General features: G+C 44.8%; 1 protein-coding gene across 2 annotated transcripts in view; it reads right to left on the bottom strand.

Moving 5' to 3' along the window:
- grid1a (glutamate receptor, ionotropic, delta 1a) overlaps positions 1-19,852 on the bottom strand; it is a 149,333-nt gene that overhangs the window by 13,875 nt on the left and 115,606 nt on the right. For both annotated transcript variants that reach the window (XM_084709489.1, XM_084709488.1), the window contains 4 exons: positions 13,733-13,786; positions 8,499-8,672; positions 6,844-7,005; positions 5,021-5,140 (listed from right to left, as the gene is read on the bottom strand). In XM_084709489.1, the coding sequence (XP_084565615.1) occupies positions 5,021-5,140; positions 6,844-7,005; positions 8,499-8,672; positions 13,733-13,786 (510 nt within the window). The remainder of the gene's footprint in view (positions 1-5,020; positions 5,141-6,843; positions 7,006-8,498; positions 8,673-13,732; positions 13,787-19,852) is intronic.

Raw genomic sequence — 19,852 nt, forward strand, 5'->3', positions numbered from 1 at the left:
ATTGAGCTTTGTTGGGGTTTGCTATTGGAAAAAAGTATGAGCAGGAAAGAGGAGAAATAAGAATACTGCACTCCGTCCTTGTGGACTGTAAAAGCAAGGATCTGCTTGCTGCATGTGTACCAGTGCTCAAGGTTATCATGGAGAAAAACATATAATTCCATTGTGCAAAAAGAAATTGCAGAATTAACAGTTCTTAAGATATCGTATAACATACCGTTGCAATCAGAAAATAAACAGTACAACAAAGAGTAGGTCTAAAGAAAACAACCTGAAATTCAATCTTTAAACCGACTAATAATCACGGATGTTAATAATTTACCAATGAATAATTATACTCTTATGTATGAGTTGTTTGAGTTTTTGTCTTGATGTTTATTTCTATCTGCCAAAGCCCTGTGGAGTTTTAATCCTATCTTCATTATTATTTTAAGATCATAATGATCAATGACCCACTTTCCACAAAAAGTAAATCAAATGTGTATGTTCTACACTAGTTGCAAAGAGAGAGAACATGTCTGTTTGTTGGTCTCTGTGGGAGAAATTTGGGATTTCTTTGGCGATAATGTTAATCACAATCAGTAGATTGTCATTCATTTATTACATAATCATGTATTCTGACTTATTCATTTATGTTTATGTGTTTCTGCTGTAACAAGTATTATGTTATAATAACAGGCAATGATCTATGATGTTGTATACGCCGGATTGAATAACAAACACCAGCTGTCTGCATGTTACCGCTGTTTTTCCCTTTCGACAATAAATTCTGTCCTCTGACCTTCATGCCTGAGAGACTTTGCTAGTACTGCTGTATGTCTGAACTGCTCATTTGAAATATGTGTTAAACTCTCTCCCATCAGCTAGTTCAGTCAAGACAATCACGTATTAGATTTGAGCATTTTTTGTTACATGACATGGACATGTAGATTTACTTTGACGGAGTGGATGATCTAAGGGAAGCACTCTGTTGGATAGAACATACAGACAGCATGGGGGAGAAGGGGACGGTGGACGGTGGCAGCACCACTGATCATACAACAACCGGGGTGAGTGTGTGCATATCCGCGCGTCTTTTTAAAGACGCCTTATCGGACGAGGCCCAATGGATATGCGCTGCTAACATGGGTGTGGTAGTGGGTGGAGTAAGGAAGGTGGAGTAAGACGCCTTACGTCCCCGATAAATGAATGACGCGCGCTGCCCGATTGCCCTGCCTGAACTAGCTGCGCTTGTTTGTCTAATGCTCAGAAACACAGGACTTAATCACACCTTTCTAGTGGAGACAGACAACTTTCTTCCACACCTCCAAAGTGTGTGTTCATTGGCGAGCTGGCGAGAGTGTTCCCTCCTGGGTGTACTGTACTGTTTGTGCGTGTGTTTTTTGTGGGTGTGTGTGTGTGTGTGTGTGTGTGTGTGGGGGGGATAAATGTCACCACTACCCCCCTGCTTCACAGGGGCCTTTGTCCCCATGAGTGGCCTATTCCTCAGGGGGCCAAACTGAGCCTTCTCGGGGACACTAAAGATGGTCATCTATTGCACAAATCTCCCTGGCACACTGGGACACAAGCTGAGACCTTTTCGAAAGTAGGATACAATTAGTAACAGTGTGCGTCACAGCTCCCCCAAAAAAGGCATCATTAAAGCATTCAGTTATACAGCTTCAGTACATTCAGAAGTCTGAGATGAAACACTGCAGTAGCTTTCTCACAACATAAACTGCACAAACTTGAAGGACAAAATCGATGGATGAATCCTGCATATGGATCACAATTGTTATGTTCAAGTTCCCTTTTCTATAATTCCTTTGTGATTGAAAGTCCCTCGTTGAAGCAATTTTTCTCCACAATTTACAGAGACGTTGTTAGCAGTCTGAAGTGCATACGCTGTCAAGCCCATCGTCTTTCCAATCTCCTTACCGACCAAAACACTGTATCTCACAAACGTCTACGTGCACAAAGATGTTTGCGTCTATTCATGGCTGTGTGTGTGCGTGTGTGTGTGTCTGCGTGTGTGTTGAGGATGAGTACATGTCAGGAGATTGGTTGAGCCTGATTCTCCTCCGTAACCATCCATCCTGCATTCTTCTTAAGGACATGATGGTTCTGAGCCCTAGATCTAATCTGTGCACTCTGGTGCGCAACGATAAATAAGCTCACCATTAGGATTGAGACACCAAAGCCAGCTCCTGGCTGCTGGGGTCTTATCGCATCTACTAGAACACAGATGGAGCCAGAGAGACAGACAGGCAGGCAGAAAGACAGACAGGTGGACGAGTGCAACTGTGTTTCATTTTGGTCTCCCTGTCAGATGGAAAGGGGAATGAGGGGGGTGAATGAGGGGGGGAATGAGGGGGGTGAATGAGGGGGGTGAGTGAGGGGGGGAATGAGGGGGGTGAGTGAGGGGGGGGAATGAGGGGGGGGAATGAGGGGGGTGAATGAGGGGGGGGAATGAGGGGGGTGAGTGAGGGGGGGGAATGAGGGGGGGGAATGAGGGGGGTGAATGAGGGGGGGGAATGAGGGGGGTGAGTGAGGGGGGGGAATGAGGGGGGGGAGTGAGGGGGGGAGTGAGGTGGGGAGTGAGGTGGGGATGAAGGAGGGGATGAGGGGGGGAGTGAGGTGGGGATGAAGGAGGGGATGAGGGAGAGATAATGGTGGGGATGAGGAACACATATAAACAGAGAGGGAGTTGATCTCCCTGGGATGATAAAATCCCAGAGATCATGTGAGGTGTTGAGATTGGAAGTTCTCAGTTACAATACCTAAAAATACTTTTTGAACCTCTATCGTTTTAAAGTTTTTTATTTAAGTGAGTATCCTCACCGAGAGAGATGGTTGCCTCCGACACAGAGCAGCTTTCTCTGCTAAACAATCTGTTCAATTAACTATTTAGAGGCAGAACTTCAAACGAGCGGTAAAGATAGCGTCCTATCCTGTTGGAGCTGAAGAGGGTGCAGACAGTGATATGTCTGTGAAGCCTGGTCAGACCTCCTACACTCTCTGATCTCAGAACGACTTGTTCCCGTGGAGCAATCCTCCACCAAACGATATCATTTGTGCTTTTGAGACTAAATTTTTTCTGTCTCGCGTAGCTTTGCTTTACAACCCTGTAAAGGAAGTACTGAAACTGCTTCCACATTATGAGATGATAAGATTGACATAAGTTGGCTTTTTATGTAGATCATGTGAATGCATCTGGATCTTCTAGTGAGACAGACTTGACATATGGGGGGTGGGGGGGGGGGGAACTAAAAACAAGAAGAAGATGTATCACTTGAGGAGAATGTGCAGTGAAGCACACTAGCTGTAGCGACTAGCAGGAAACAGTATTTCAGTCTTAATTTGGTCTTTGACCAAACAGACACTTCATCTGAAAGCCATCAGGCCTGGGAGAAATGGAGAGAATGCAGATAAACGATGATGGAGGGAGAGAGGGGGAGAGGAGATGAAAAAATAAAAGAAAAGTGGAGGATGGGGATGGAGGGGAGGAGGGGGCCCAGGGGGGTGACAGGCCAGCGCGGTGACATGATTATTTCCCGTGAAGCAGGGAGACCACGGCCTTTGTGATAGCCAACATGCAGGATAACGACATCAATCCCACAATCCCCTGCAACATTTGAACAACCCATTAGGAATCGAGTTGCAGAGGAGAGAGGTGCTTCTGCTCTGCTGTCTATTTTTCACCTTTAAATAGCCACACCTGAAGTAGGCAGACTGGCGAAGGTCCATTAATGAACAACAACAATGAACGCATTATGTGGTGTACTTGCTGGTTTTGCCGTGGCACTTACGATTCCAACGAAACAACCGCATGGGTGCTTTGCTTGTCTCTCTGACCTCATCAGTGCCTGTTCTGTCCTGGTGTTCCTAGTGATGCTTGTTTTTACAGTGGACCGCAGTACCATGTGACAGTCAACACATACATGCCTGCATTTGAGTGGTGGGTTTGTCTCTGTGTGTGTGGGTGTGTGTGTGCATGTGTGTGTGTGCCTGTGTGTTCTCAGCTAATGCTAATAGCCGTATTATGATGCATCGTCTTCATAATTCCAGTTAGTCTGGGTAGTGATTAAATCTTCATTACTGTTCCTATGGTCTCTCTCTGCTCCAGATACATTCCAAGGAAACTCAATTTCTCTTAATTCCACTGGAACACCCTGACGGAACCAGGACAGAAAACATAACAGAGTCACCTCTGAACACAACAGAGTCACCTCTGAACACAAACAGAGTCACCTCTGAACACAAACAGAGTCACCTCTGAACACAACAGAGTCACCTCTGAACACAAACAGAGTCACCTCTGAACACAAACAGAGTCACCTCTGAACACAAACAGAGTCACCTCTGAACACAAACAGAGTCACCTCTGAACACAACAGAGTCACCTCTAAACACAAACAGACTCACCTCTGAACACAACAGAGTCACCTCGGAACACAAACAGAGTCACCTCTGAACACAAACAGAGTCACCTCTGAACACAACAGAGTCACCTCTGAACACAAACAGAGTCACCTCTGAACACAACAGAGTCACCTCTGAACACAAACAGAGTCACCTCTGAACACAAACAGAGTCACCTCTGAACACAAACAGAGTCACCTCGGAACACAAACACCCGATCCTTCACACACGATATCTAGGTACACAAGGATAGACTTCCACAAATATTCACCCCATTTTTATACAGTACCACACGTACGAAGCAATGAAAAACACACACAGGCATCTATAGACCAAAACACATGCACAGGCTCTCTTCTATTCTACTACTCTCAGTCCTTTATACTAGGAATCTATACTGCCACTAACTCTCCACTACAGCAGTACCATGCACCTGTAGGCCTGTCTGTTTACCACCCATGTTACATAGGATCTGGCATGTATTCGCTGAGGAGAATAGCTTGAGGTACAACAGGATCACCAGTAGAGGGCTGCCTTCCTCCTGGCTACTTGATTACACTTTATTACCATGATAAACAGAGTGGGACTGAGAAATGTTCATGCAGAAGACAAATGCACTGACCCGCTTGACGTCCTTCCCAAACGTCTCGCTGTAGCTGGTTCCCAGAATCTCAAACTGGACATGAGAATTAGAACCTTCAGCTCGGAAGTCCATCATCCCAGTGAGGCCCGTGATATGTCCCTATGGCAACAGCAAGACAGAAGGGAGTCAGAGAGAAAGAGAGAGCGAGAGAGAGAGAGAGAAAGAGAGAGAGAGAGAGAGAGAGAGAGAGAGAGAGAGAGAGAGAGAGAGAGAGAGGAGAGAGAGAGCGAGTGAGAGTGCACTGTCATTAGGAAGAGCTTTACTTAGGCACAACCTATAATTTAGGCAGGAATACCACTTTGTCGCAGATCCAACATCAGTCTCAATCAATATAGTTTAATCAACATAAATCTCCCGTAGAATAAGTTGAATAACTATGTGGCCGAGTCTATTCTAACTCAAAACATGGTCGCACCTTTTGTGCTGACTGAAATGATGTCATGATTCAAGTAAATGACCTACAGAATTAACAAACATGTGATGTCAAATAAGATCAATAAACACAATGGAGTGAATTGTGTTTTTGTTCTTTCTATAGTTCTCTCTCTCTCTCTGTCTTTTATTTTCCTCCTCATATGAACATTTTCTGAAAATGTTTCTGTTCATTAGTCATATGTGATTCACAGCTTTAAGTGCTTGTGCCCACACTCAAAGCGGGAGGTGCTGAAGCATATTTTGTTTTATGATAATTACCCAATGCACTGTCTGTCAGAAACACAATGAACTGATTAATTCAGCTTAGATACCAGGGAATATAGTATGAAAATGTGAGGATTTGAAAATAAATGTATGGTATATCCGTATTTTCCAGACACAAAACTGAAATTACAGTATGACTCAGTTGAGAAAAGCTGTCTGTTTAAACACAAAAAAACGAGGACGTTAAATAATTTAAACATGCTTAAATTACAAATGGAGAAATACTCTCTATAATCAAGGACAGTGTAAGCCAATTATAAGAAGAACATTTAACGGTAAACCATACAGCGTGATGATTGGTGTATGTGGTTGAGAGATCGAGAGTCTAGACAACCTTCAGTACAGTAGCACCTGAGCCATTACCAAGGTGGAGAGAGAGGAGGGGGGAGGGGGGGGCTTACGGTGAGGAGAACAGCAGAGGGGGAGGGGGGGGGGATGGTGAGGAGAATAGCAGAGGGGGAGGGGGGGGATGGTGAGGAGAATAGCAGAGGTGGGAGGGGGGATGGTGAGGAGAACAGCAGAGGTGGGAGGGGGGGATGGTGAGGAGAATAGCAGAGGTGAGGTGGAAGGGGAGGAGGGTGAAGAGAATAGCAGAGGTGGGAGGGGGGATGGTGAGGAGAATAGCAGAAGTGGGAGGGGGGATGGTGAGGAGAATAGCAGAGGTGGGAGGGGGGGATGGTGAGGAGAATAGCAGAGGTGAGGTGGGAGGGGGGATGGTGAGGAGAATAGCAGAGGTGGGAGGGGGGGATGGTGAGGAGAATAGCAGAGGTGAGGTGGGAGGGGGGATGGTGAGGAGAATAGCAGAGGTGGGAGGGGGGGATGGTGAGGAGAATAGCAGAGGTGGGAGGGGGGATGGTGAGGAGAACAGCAGAGGTGGGAGGGGGGGATGGTGAGGAGAATAGCAGAGGTGGGAGGGGAGGAGGGTGAAGAGAATAGCAGAGGTGGGAGGGGGGGATGGTGAGGAGAATAGCAGAGGACGATTCGAAGCAGAGTGGACGACAGCGTTCATGGACCATTACCAGTAACATTCATCCTCAATCATCCGCTATGTAACCTCAAGATGTGTTTATTCAGTCCCCAGGCAACACTGTGGGTACTGGTACCTTCTGGATAGTGTCCAGCATGGACCAGCCGCCATTCCAGGGCTTGGTGGACTTCCTCATGCAGTTGAGGCTGGCCATGCTGTGCCACTTCCTGTCTTCCAGCTTCCTGTAGAAGGCGTTGGCCAGCATCAGCACGCTATCGTACAAGTACAAGTTTGACACCTGAAAACAAAACAAAACACAGAACATCAAGAGCCTCTCTGTCAGTAGTAACGACAGGCCCTGGCTGGAGAGATAACCGTAACCCTGTCATGACAACGGAGATGTGAAAGAGGGGAATGATGGGATTGAAGTTCTCAGTGTGAGAGGTTCTGCTCAGACACAGACAGAGAGCCCTCCATAGCACCCAGCCGGGCGCTGTCAAACCACCACTTACCACAGAGACTTTACAAGACCACAGCACTTTACAATCAGGAGCTTGGTTTCCCATTGGTCCTCAGGTTGATCCATTAGAAAAGGACATGCTTAAATGGATGCATTTAGGGCAGTTGATCTCTAAGAATATCCCTTTCAATTCAAACTTTGGATGGAAATAAGGTTGGATTTGTCGACGGCTCACAGTATGAAAATCTTGCTTACATCTTATGATTGGATGAGCAAATGACTGGATGTTTTTCTGTATGTTTCCTTTGGATGTCTGTTGTTTATTACATAGACATCGGTAGACATGAATTGGAAGATAAAATGACAAAAGGATTAAATGTTACCTGTATGGGAGGGAGACAACACCAAAGAGTAGGCCAACTTTCCTCTCAGATTGCTTTCAAGCCTCTCTTTCTGCCAATTCCTCTATTCAACACTTGTCTATCCTGTCAGCAATTTTAATTGCTTTATGCTTTTATCCTCATTTCACAACGTCTTATATGGATTGGATATTCAATTAATAGCGAGTGGTCGGTAGACATAAACTATACTTGACACAAGTGCAAGTACTCCTCCAACAAAATAACAAAATGTTGCATCTGAAAAAGACGCACCTATAATCTTTGCTGCTAAACGGTTGAACATCAGCCAGCACTCAACCCTCCATGAAATAAATTATGTCAAAACGAACTTCATACACAACCACCAAATGGTCTAACCATCTGCCCTAACAAGAATACAGAAGTCTAATCACGGTCATTGCGCACTGGATAAATATTTGGAACATTTCCCGAGACAAGGCCGCGGCATGAGGAATGCCTCTTCAGGAGTCTGGGGTAATCACTGTGACAGGGTAGCAGGACATGCTGGCTATCAGCAGGGCGGACGTGAGGACGGACGCAGGGCTGAGGTGACATCGGTGTTGTGACAGACCCCGGGGGTATGCCACTCTCCCCGACCTTCAGACAAGTTATTGTCGTTGTGACATTCCGTGAGGCGGTGTAGGGTGAATGACAACGTTTCTGCGGGAGTTTGCGGAGACAGATTGAGTGTTTGCGCCGAGGAACAGGTGGCGAGAGCAGTGATGGTTGAAGCCGTCCTGTGTTTGATAGTACCTGATATCCTATCAAGCTGTGCTTATAATTTAGCCACAAAAACATTTGGCCCTTTCCTACCTCCTGCCCCCTCTCGCATTCTGGATCAGACTTGAGGAAATGGTCGAGTTCTCCACCGGTATTTAGCCTCGGTGTGTGTGTGGTTGTTTAGGTAACGTTCCCCTCTGTCCCACCGACCTCCAGAGACTGCAGGTAGCCCTCCTGGGGGTCGCACAGCAGGGAGGAGATGCGGTGGTTGTTCCTCACGCAGCGGACGTTGGTGTCCTTCAACATGGGGAAGATCTGGCGGATCACCGTCATCCTGCCCAGAGCGCTGTGGACCATCTCCAGGATCTCTGACTCGCTCACCTCCTACACAAACCACAAAAACGTGAAAAGATCGTAAACAATTTTTTATTCACACAACAAATGAAGTAGTATCGAGACGTTCGTTGCCGGAGGTGGGGATTTAGGCAGCACTGAGGTCAAAGAGTGAAGAGTGTGTGCTTTAGCACACCACCTGTGCTCTCCCTCTCTCCCTGGATCAAATATAACGGACAGAAAGAGAGAGAGAGAGAGACACAGAGAGAGAGGTTGAGAGAGAGAGAGAGACAGACAAAGAGACAGAGAGAGGTTGAGAGAGAGAGAGAGAGAGAGAGAGAAAGAGAGGTTGAAAGAGAGAGAGAGAGGTTGAAAGAGAGAGAGAGAGAGAGAGGTGAGAGAGAGAGAGAGAGAGAGAGAGAGAGAGAGAGAGAGAAGTTGAAAGAGAGTGAGAGAGGTTGAGTGGAAGGCCAGACGAGGTGAGACCTGGGCATGGGCAAATCAATAGTGATGAGCATCCTGACTACAGCCTCTGCAGTCGTGGGATCACACTACAAAGACACAGGGTCACAGGTCAACTCTCAGTTCCAATATCCCCTCACTCCTGCCGTGTGTCTCCCTGTATTATCCATTATCCTTGGCCTACCTTTTTCAGCACCTGCCTAAGTCCCTTTATCTTTTCCAAATCTGTCTTCTTTGCCTTGCCCCTTGCCCCCTTCAAATATTCTGTCACATTCCCTTCATCCTGTTTTTCTCTAACTTTATCCTTCTTTTCCTCCCTATTGCCACAACTTTCTCCCCCCCTCCCCCCTCCCCCCCCCCCCTCCCCCCCCCCTGCCCCTCTACGTCCCAGTCTCAGCAAATACATTTTTGTTATAAACAACATTTCTTGTTTAACAGATATAGCCTGGCTGCCAGCCCAACTTCTCCCCACCCACAAACAAATTTGGTCGGGAAGTTGGGTCTGGAGGGTCTCGTATTGGGAACAACTACATAAAACCAGGATCTGGGCGGACCAATGAAATTGCCAGGGCGGGCTTTATACAATGATGGACAGATGATCAACAGTAACGTAATCAACAGCGTCACGAGAGAGCCCTTGGGTTGAATTCGTTTTCAACAAACAACATATTACGTTGCTCTGATTGGTTGTAGGTTTATCCAATTGAGCGAAGAGGCATTTGTTTTACGAGTTCGGTTGAAACACGCCACAGCCCAACGGAGAGTTTTCAGACTAATATTCTCACTAGAATTTTGAGTATGACAACGTCAGGCTATAACAGATACGGTACCCCCCAAAAAACACCAGTATGGTTGGTGTGTGTACCTTTAAGTTCTGAGTCTTAACATACTGTTCTGCCCCTTTGTGTCAGATGGTAACAAGGACCTTTTTATTAGTCACTGCAGCATATTATTTAGATGCCATTCGCCACAAGGTTCATAGAGCTGTGACCTCATTTCCTGAGGTCATGCCTTATCTCACCCTGTCAGACCGGCCCCTCACATGGCTAATTCAGGAAACTGTGACTAACCTTGTAGACTCTTAAGGTAGAAGGCACCATTGGAAGAAAAATGAACATAGTCTAGCATCAATTTGGCAGAACATCAAAGATTGTCTCCTTGTCATCTTCCGCTTGTCCGGGGATCGGGTCGCGGGGGCAACGACCTAAGCAGGGAGGCCCAGGCTTCCCTCTCCCCGGCCACTTCCACCACCTCTTCCTGGGGGACCCCGAGGCGTTCCCAGGCCAGCCGAGTGACATAATCAAAGATTGTTGACCTTGAATCCACCTAAGGAGCCATCTTAAAGTCATAATCCGCTTGCGCAATTAACCCTTTTCATACGATCATGCGGTAAAACCTCGTTACCGTTCATGGTTATTGATCAGATTATGCAGGATTGATTTGCTGGATTTGGGATGCAGTATCGTGACATGCCCCTCATGCTCGTGATCATGTGAGCGAACAAAGGTCTCTGCCGTCGTCATGGATACGCGATGCTGGACAACACCAGCAAGACTCGCGACACTGTCCTCGGAAGACCCACTTAATTCCGGAAACAGCGACTACAACCCAGCAATGTTTCAATGACAGACAACACTCCAAATTCATTAATCAAATCAAGCCTGCCTGACAGACAAATTATCATCAGCGCGCCGCTCAGTCAATGTTATTAATCTTTCAGGAGAAAAAATAAATAAAAAAATCCTCCATAATCACTTTGGAGATTTAATTAGGAGTTAAGGCGCTTTCTTAAGCTTGAGGCCTGTGTACTGAGAAGCTAAGGGACCTGGAGACAGGAAAGGACTTGTGGGAAGAACTCAGAGTGTGATGTGCTCAAGCTGCCCAGAGCCCTACACCTGGAGTTCACTCCTCAACTCCCACAGGCACACAACATCTGTTGGGCAGTGTATCTACTGTATGGTGTTTACCATGGCATTATAAGGGGATCTATGCTGAAGAGTGCAGCTTCTCATATATCATGCACTTGGAGTCTGTCCAAGGCTGATATTATCTCGAACAAACACCAGATCGTTCATCTGCAGAATCTTGACCTCGCCGTGACACAGCGTGTAAGGCTGTAACTGCTGAATACTGTACCACAGTCCCTCGTGGATCCACTGCACAAGAAGGAAAATCTTATTTTATAATCTACATTAAAATGAATTTGTTTGCTTGTGTTCAAATTTCACATGATTTTTGCTGATCTCTCTTAAACCGCACACTACTGATCAACACCTGAGTTGTCCTGGCGTCTCCTAGGTGTGGCTTGGCCTGAGACAGTGATGGTGCTATCTGTTTCCATGTAAGACCTGGACAGACACTCCTCCTGGACATCCGTCATATCACGGCTGTCCTCCTCCCCGCTGCTCGTCACAGCGCCACCCGCACCTCCGCCTCATCCATCAAACACTGTCTGGTGTCACCTCCCTTTTTTCAGGGAAAAAAACACAACAAATCGTCCCTCGATGCATCATCCATCCTGAACCTCCAACAGACAGTGTCAGTCACCCTCCTCTGTGCCAACATCACCCTGCTCTGGAGGATGATTTAGGGAGAGGGATGTCTGCTTAGATTCCCAGCAAACACACATCAGTGACTGCTGACTGATCCAGCTTGAATTCTGAATGTGGAAGAGGGATCAACTACTGGATAGTCATTGTCCTTTGTGGACAGTTTTTCAGTTTTTTTCCCCCTTGCTTCCGACATTCGTTTCTCCCTCCCTCCCTCCCTCCCTCCCTCCCTCCCTCCCTCCCTCCCTCCCTCCCTCCCTCCCTCCCTCCCTCCCTCCCTCCCTCCCTCCCTCCCTCCCTCCCTCCCTCCCTCCCTCCCTCCCTCCCTCCCTCCCTCCCTCCCTCCCTCCCTCCCTCCCTCCCTCCCTCCCTCCCCTCCCCCCCTCCCCAAACCCGTTCATCTCCACTGTCTCATTGCCTCCCTTACAGAAGGTTTAAATTCTTCATGGAGCCACATGCTACCCATCTCCCTACAGCAGATTAGCACGGCGGCATTTCATAACTGTTGAATGAGCCGGAGCCCTCCCTTGCGCCTCCATGTCCTAGTTAGCGAGCAGAGACCCAGGGGGGGGACGAGAGCAGGAGAAACCTGCCCCTCCTCTCCAGATGTCAGGCTCCCAGGCATGACAGGGACCAAGGGGACCTCCCTGGCGAGACCCCCTAGGCCCTGCAGATTACCTGGGTAAAACGATCGCCTTATGGCTGTCACGATCTGTAGGCATCCCTCTGCTGTTTGCCCCCGAGTCCACCTCTGGGCGTCGGAGGCATGAAGAAACAGTCCACACAGGAACCCATGTAACCATGGATACAGGAGACACCTCTTTCTGCCTTAATTAGGATGGTTGTCTCAACAGCCAATCCAGCATAATTGATCAAATTTGAAAGAGAAAAAAAACCAACTAGATTTTCTGATATCACTGCCTTCACACTCTTTATGAGTATTCATTCGAGTGTGAAATTGGTAAAGATCCAGTCTAGCACAGATTACTGCTTATTGTTCTCTGTTGTTCTGACTGTTGAACATCAACATGAAAGCTTCGACTTGGGTGCAGATCTGGAAGACTGAAGCAAGGGTGCTTCCGAAAGCACACAGTCATGTCTCAGTCATTAACATACTGTAGTGTAACAGAAATGATATCCCACAATGTGCCAGACCGTGTCAACCATTAAGATAGGTGGCAAGAAATTAACATGTCATTAGCTCAAACTATTAGCAGCTTGATGCTATTAAAGCTAATTACTTAGTGGAACTCCTTGGTAATTGACTTAAGAAGGAATGTGTTTGTATGCAACAAATGAAACACTAGATTTATTTGACCATCCCACCACCTTACTCTGATCAGAGCAGTAGTATGCTACTCGTCCTCCGGTGCTGTGAGATACATGCAGTCATCAGAGACACTGGGTTCATAACAGATCTATGCCTGCTGCATGGTTAGGAGGAAAAGCCTGTCATTCATGTATTCATGTCATCCAAGTACCCAACTTTGAAGCGTAGTAACTTTGTTTTTGCTTGTAGGACTTGGAGGGTGTGTCAGTGTTTTAGCTAATTCAGCCCACATTCACTAGTAGATCAAGCGAGATCTAATGCAGATCATAGGAAGGTGCTGAGAGCGAAGAAGAAGCATGTTTTTATTCAATGCTTTTAGTATGGGGACATCAGATGACTTACCGTCCTTATCTCCAAATAATCTTAAATCAATGCAAACGCGGCCTGCGTTAAAGCTGGGGGAGAGAGGGTGCGCTGTTTGCTATTCACAAAGTGCCTCGCATTTAGTGCTGTTAAAGCCACTTTGGAGGACCATTAGACCAATGTCAGAACCACAAAGAACGAGTGGAGAAAGAGAGACTGAGACACCAGGAGAGAGAGCAACAGAGAGAGAGAGAGAGCAACAGAGAGAGAGAGAGAGAACGAGACAGAGGTTGAGAGAGAGAGCTTGAGAGAGAGGTTGAAAGAGCGAGAGACAGAGAATGAACACCTTGTCTTGTAAGCAGTAAAGGACAGTACACAAGTGAGGACAGATTAGCCTGTTATTGGGAGCTACCTCTACAGCTGATATGTTGGGGAGGAAATCTGAATGCAGAAGATTTAGGTCTTACCTCGTTGGCATATACCCAGTGGCTGTCCTTGGAGGCCAAGTTCGTTTCCACCGCCTGCAGAGAGAGAGAGAGAGAGAGGGAGAGAGAGAGAAATAAAGAGAGAAAGAGAGAGAGAGAGAGAGAAAGACAGAGAGAGAGAGATAGAAGGAAACATAGGGAAACATTAAACATGGGACAGAGCAGGACAACCTTCCATTACCATAGAAACCATACAGCAGGTATGAATCATTCCCTGTGATACCCTATGCCACACTGGCTCCCAGTCTGCCACAGTTTTCATTGTGCAGGCTGGTTGTCCATAATTGAAAACCCTTTTCTGCAACTAATAGCCGGATGTACAAAAGAGGTATTTTGCTGTCACATTTGTCACTTGACCATTCACTCGTGACATATTTCAAACTTACCATCTCTACATTTGAGCTCTCCTCTAAATTGCCTTCATTAGTTTCCAAATGGGCATTTATTACAATCTGCAATGGAGACAGATAGCTCTATATTATCCTTACGCATAACAGCAAAGACCTCCGTATTTCTACCTAACCACAGCCTGCTCATCAATAACAGTAGATGGCACGGACCGGACCCGGCAGATCGATCGTCTAACCTTGGAAGAGTCATGATTTGATTTTAATGCCCCCTCATTTCGAGCTTGGTCTCATCAAATTGCCCAGGCCCCTGAACAGAAGAGTAATATTTACCTCCATGGTTGAAATGCTTCATCTCTTACTCACACTAGAATAAAAGGGGGCCATATGCCTTCAAACTGCACTCAAACAGATAGTCGTCCGCTATTGATAGAAACGCAAAAATTAACCAAACAGATGCTGTATTTAGTAACCCCATGCAGATTTATTCAACAACGAGAAGTGGTTCTTATCCCCTAGACCAAGTCTGATGTCATGTGATCCTGCACACAGATATAGACAACAGCGTTTAGCAGAGGACTGATCCCAGGTCATTACTTTGTACTGTAATGCCTCAATGTAAATGTATATGACACAGTACAAAACACAACAATTATAGTGACATAATTCGTGACACCCTAATTTACCTCATATAATATAACTTTACTTTTAATATAGGCTTTATAGCCTGTTCTCTATGACAGTGTTAACGCAGGAGATGTATTTCAATTACACATGTACTCTAGCTACGGTAATATAGTACAGAATAATCAACCAAAAGGAATTAGAAAATAGCAATGGCAATAAGAGATTTGTAGACCTACAATTTATTTGCTACAAAATAATGAGAGGGTTTCTGTCAATGAAAGCTGGGGGAGACTTAATGAGAGAGTAGCAAAGAATTGACAAGGCATGAATGACCACACTGTGTATTACAGATATTTCACAACAATAAATAAGTGGCACAAAATTCTTCAGAAAATAACAACTGTTACAATTTTATATCAAGTACATCTTGTGTGTAGTCGAATAATAGATCTTTGCCAACAAGATTCACAACAAACCTTCATTAGGGTTAATGATAAACATATTGCTGTTTGTTTCAAGAAAAAATAACTAATGTGTAAACAGCATAGGTGAGATGTGGGTGGGACAAACAAGTTGTGGATCTCCAGAAGCATTGACTAGCAATTAACTGTTCCCAAGTCTTCACTCAAGCATGTGAGGCAGGGATCAATTGTCATTTGTAGGCATGATTACTTTTTGCACTCTCTCACCAAAATACAAAACAGAGACAAAATGACTGATTGGGACTATGTTTGCTAACCAGATGGACAACGGCAGACATAAACATACATAGTTCCGTCGAGGCATGCAGGAGAAGGGCCCAGTGATGTTGAAAGCATGAGTATTATTTATGAACTATATCTCATTATCAAGGAATTTTCTCGGTTAAATAAAGGTTAATTAAATTTAAAAAATTGAGCATTTGACCTCCTCCTGTACTGTATTGTCACTTAGGATAAAATCTACTGAATAAACATGCTATTATTATAACTGAAAACATGGAAGATGAACTGTGGAACCGTGTTATTCAAAAACTACTAGTCATTGTGTGCTGCCTGGTTCCTAGTCGACAAGATGATGTATTAAGAGGCTGATGCAGCTGTCTGAAGTCTACTCAGCTCATGTTTGGTCTTGAACTGACACTAAACCCCTTGCATCTCTGTTGTCTCATAGCCTGCATAAATACATGTTTTTTTCAGCTGGCACACCAGCCTGGCCTTCATGATTTAGTCATTTGTTTTAACAGAATGGCAGTTTGTAAAAAAAAAACTGCAATATGACTATCTTTTTTACATGGTTGCCCTTGGAACTAGACAACAGCTTTTATTGCCTGTCAGTCATTTAAAGACCAATATTGCTTATGTACTTGATAAGATGAATTACTAACGGCACACAATGTTTTTTGTTGAAGTCCTCACACAGTCAAGACCCTTTATTCACTGAGGGGTTCACTGATGTGAGACTACATAGTGAAATTAATACAAATGCACAAGTTTAAATTCTGACCGTTGTACACTCTCTTCACTGTGAGAACCTGAGTTTGTCACTGTTGTCCCATCCCTGATGACAAATGTCCCATTGCAGTTCATACTGGACATGTAATGTAGTTGAACTGAATGTCAATTTAGGGTAATGTGAGAGCATCCATCTTGTTAGCTGTTACAGTAATGGCTTGTGAGCTTTTCCCTGTCCACTCATGTGCACTCAATTGATTTGAAAATGTACAGCAAGATGGAGTGTTCTATAGGGAGATATGTATGCATTGTGTCGCTTAAGTATTTACCAACCACAGGTGTATGAACAAACTAGATGTAGTCATTTGTTGGTGACTGTCACCTCTAAATATGAAACACACACACACACACACACACACACACACACACACACACACACACACACACACACACACACACACACACACACACACACACACACACACACTGTTCATGTCATCTACAACAGTCATTCCGGACCTTTTCAACTTTGCTGCCCGCTTGCATAGCTCAATTACTTTTGCGGCCACACATCAATTCAATTAATTTGTGCTGATCACACACATTTAACAACAACACGGGAGCCGAACAATTTGCTTTAACGCGGACCACAGGTTGGGTATCGATGATCGCCAGTATTGCCTTGCCAGAACATGTTGCTAAGGTTACATTGTTTACCCATTGCTTTTAGATACTATTTCAAAATAAGTGGAGAAGCTTTCAGAGGAGGGTAGATGTACCAAGGTGATTTCAGGTAATGTGGGACACTTTTTGTTAGAGGCTCCAGTAAACTTTAAAAAATAACCGTTAACTCACCCCAGTGGTGTTTCTGTCAATCGTTAGGGCTTAGGAACATTTTCATGTTGGAATGAAATGGGAATACACAATATTTTAGAAGTCACACACTTTCAAACATAACATGAGCCCCTCTCTCACTCAGGCAGCATTAATGTGGGACAGCTTGCTGGTAAAGTGGGACAGTCGTAGTCTGTCACCCTAGTCTGCTAATATAATAATAATTTGTTTATATACAACAATGCTAGGTGCAAGGGTGTGGCAAGATTCATTTAGTTGTGGGGTTTGACATATACAATAGGCATAAAGTGTAACTGATGTAAACCTTACGGATCTGCAGTCTATGTGCTAGCTAGCTAGTCCCGCTGCGTTAGCATTTTGTTGGACTAGCGTTAGCGGTCACGCTTACAAGTCTGAAAGCGCTGATTCGATGACAGTGTAAGTTGTTATTTAGTTAGTAACTTAAGTGCAGTATGATGCATTGGTATTAAACATTTGAGAATTGTCAAATTAAATTACTTTTATAGCATAAACACAGCATTACTTGATGTCCCACTTTACCTGAAAAATGCTGTCCCACATTACCTGACATGATCAGGTAATGTGGGACAGTCACATAAAACGTTTTTTTTTCTTTTTTCTTCTTCTTTTTCTTTTAACAAAGCATTATTTCACACATTTTTGTGTGTGTTTCAATCAGTGGTTAAACCCCTTCAATATGCTGCAATAGTACTCATTGTAACTTCATTTAAATTCATTTGACAGCCTTATCATTGAGAAATATAATGTCATATGACGCTGAAAATGCATTTTTTTCTGTATAGACCTCTTGTCAAGCCAGATCACGCATACTCTGATGTCAGACAAATAAAAACCACTGCAAAGTGACTAGAAGTGTTGTATTTATGAGTCAAGATCAGCTGTGGTGATTGGATGACGGTTTTGCACATATTAAATCATCAAAATGCATAACTGTCCCACTTTACCTGATGTCCCACATCCCACCTGAACTCACCCTACCGTTTATTTCAAGTGTTTTGTGGATAAAGTTTGAATGAGGACGGCCTCAAGGGTTTGTTTTACTTAAAATAACATGGTACAATGCATGGTATTAGCTACTTCTCTTATGGGCAGGAGGTGATAATGACAACATGTGAATAGAACATTTATTTTTACAGCTCAGTAGCTAATCACACGGTATACGTGTAGCATGTAGCATCTAAGTTCCTGGCGGTAACAAAGGCCTCAAAGGTGCTCTGAATGGTGAAAGGGATATGAATGTGAAATATGGAAAGGACAGACCATGAAGGGTCTTTCTGAAGCATCACATCTTGAGGTTCTCGGCATCACAAAGCCAAACCACCTGTAATGAGAACCTTCATGAAATATTCACTATGGAAAGGGCCATTGTGCCTTATACTCCCTACTGTGGTCTGTTGCTGTGGAAACAACTTCCAGCCCAGACGTATTCATCCATATTAGCAGGGATGTTGACAAAGGTGTAGTTGGGGCTAAAAATCTCACCTGTTGACACATACGCGCACTCACATACTGTCAATAGGTACTTAAGAAGTAACATTTAGTCCAAGTTTATGCCAACTAACAAGGTAGGAAAGCCGTAAATTGTGACTGTCTGGCCGACCGTACCTGCTTACTACCGTTAAGGTCAAGTCTGGGTATCGAGAAAGCTAACAGGAAAAACTGCACGATTTAAGCTTTTGAAGTGTCAGCGCAGCTAAACCCAGACGTGGGCAGATGTCGTGCATACAGGTAAGAGTAAATATCTATCTAGAAATATCTCACATCTGATGATATTCGTCCTTTCTTGTCAGCATTCCAGACCAGGCCAGCCCTCCCTGGAAGACCACGTGTGACATTAAACAGAATCACAGCTCCCATCTGTCACGGCAATGCCGCTGCTCGTTCACAGCTAGGGGCTAGCCTCCTACAGCTAGCCACAGCCCTGAGCAGAATCGCTAATGTGCCCCTCTCAATGCAGCGACTACGAGCTTATACCGTTGGCTGGTCAGACGCACACATAAAATGTACATGCACTGCCTATAAATGAAGACTTGTAGAGAGCCATTGAAAAATCGGTCTGAGCATCCGCTGTGAGTGAAAGTAGCCAATAGTTAAACCCTGTGTACGACTGTGTCAGTAAAACCAAAATCTGAATCTACCTAAATCTACAGACTCGGTAAATGCTAGTTTGTTTACCCTCTTCCTGACCGAGAGTCTGAATATTCATACCAATGCAGTCAGCTGTAATGGTGTCATTTCAATTCCTAAGCATAATAATCAAACAGGCCTATGGAAAGCTCTCATCATGTATTCAAGCAAACATATGAATAGCAAAGGAAGTAGGCCTAAAGAAGGAGCTTGGAAATTTGAGTTTTTCGGAATAGTGTAGTTCCTATGCGGAGCTTTTGGTGCAACTAACACAACCTTAACCACAACAAAGCCGATAGGCGCATATGCCGACAGCAGGATATGGATCACCTGCGGACGTAAAACACACTTAATGGGGCGAAGAGTGCAGTGCTGAACATTGACTTCTTAAGGCTGAAGGAACTTGCTGGTATGTATGGCCGCTGAGGTATTGAAGCAACTTTGCATTTTAACAAGGTGCCTTAGGGAACACACCTTGCATAATCGGCTAAGTGTCTTTGGCACGGAGAAAAGACACATTACTTTACATATCTACAAGGTGCCTTTTATATACTGCCGGTACACTAACATTGCCCCTGCACCTGCCAGCGATTTATGTTGTGGATCTGGCCACAATGATGCTACCTCAGACGAATGTTTATTGCCTAATTGATGGATGTAATAACCCATGTAATTGACTTTACAAAGAAAAA

This window comes from Hypomesus nipponensis, chromosome 11 (genome assembly GCF_054491055.1).
Source record: "Hypomesus nipponensis isolate SF chromosome 11, ASM5449105v1, whole genome shotgun sequence".
NCBI classification, from domain to species: Eukaryota; Metazoa; Chordata; class Actinopteri; order Osmeriformes; family Osmeridae; genus Hypomesus; species Hypomesus nipponensis.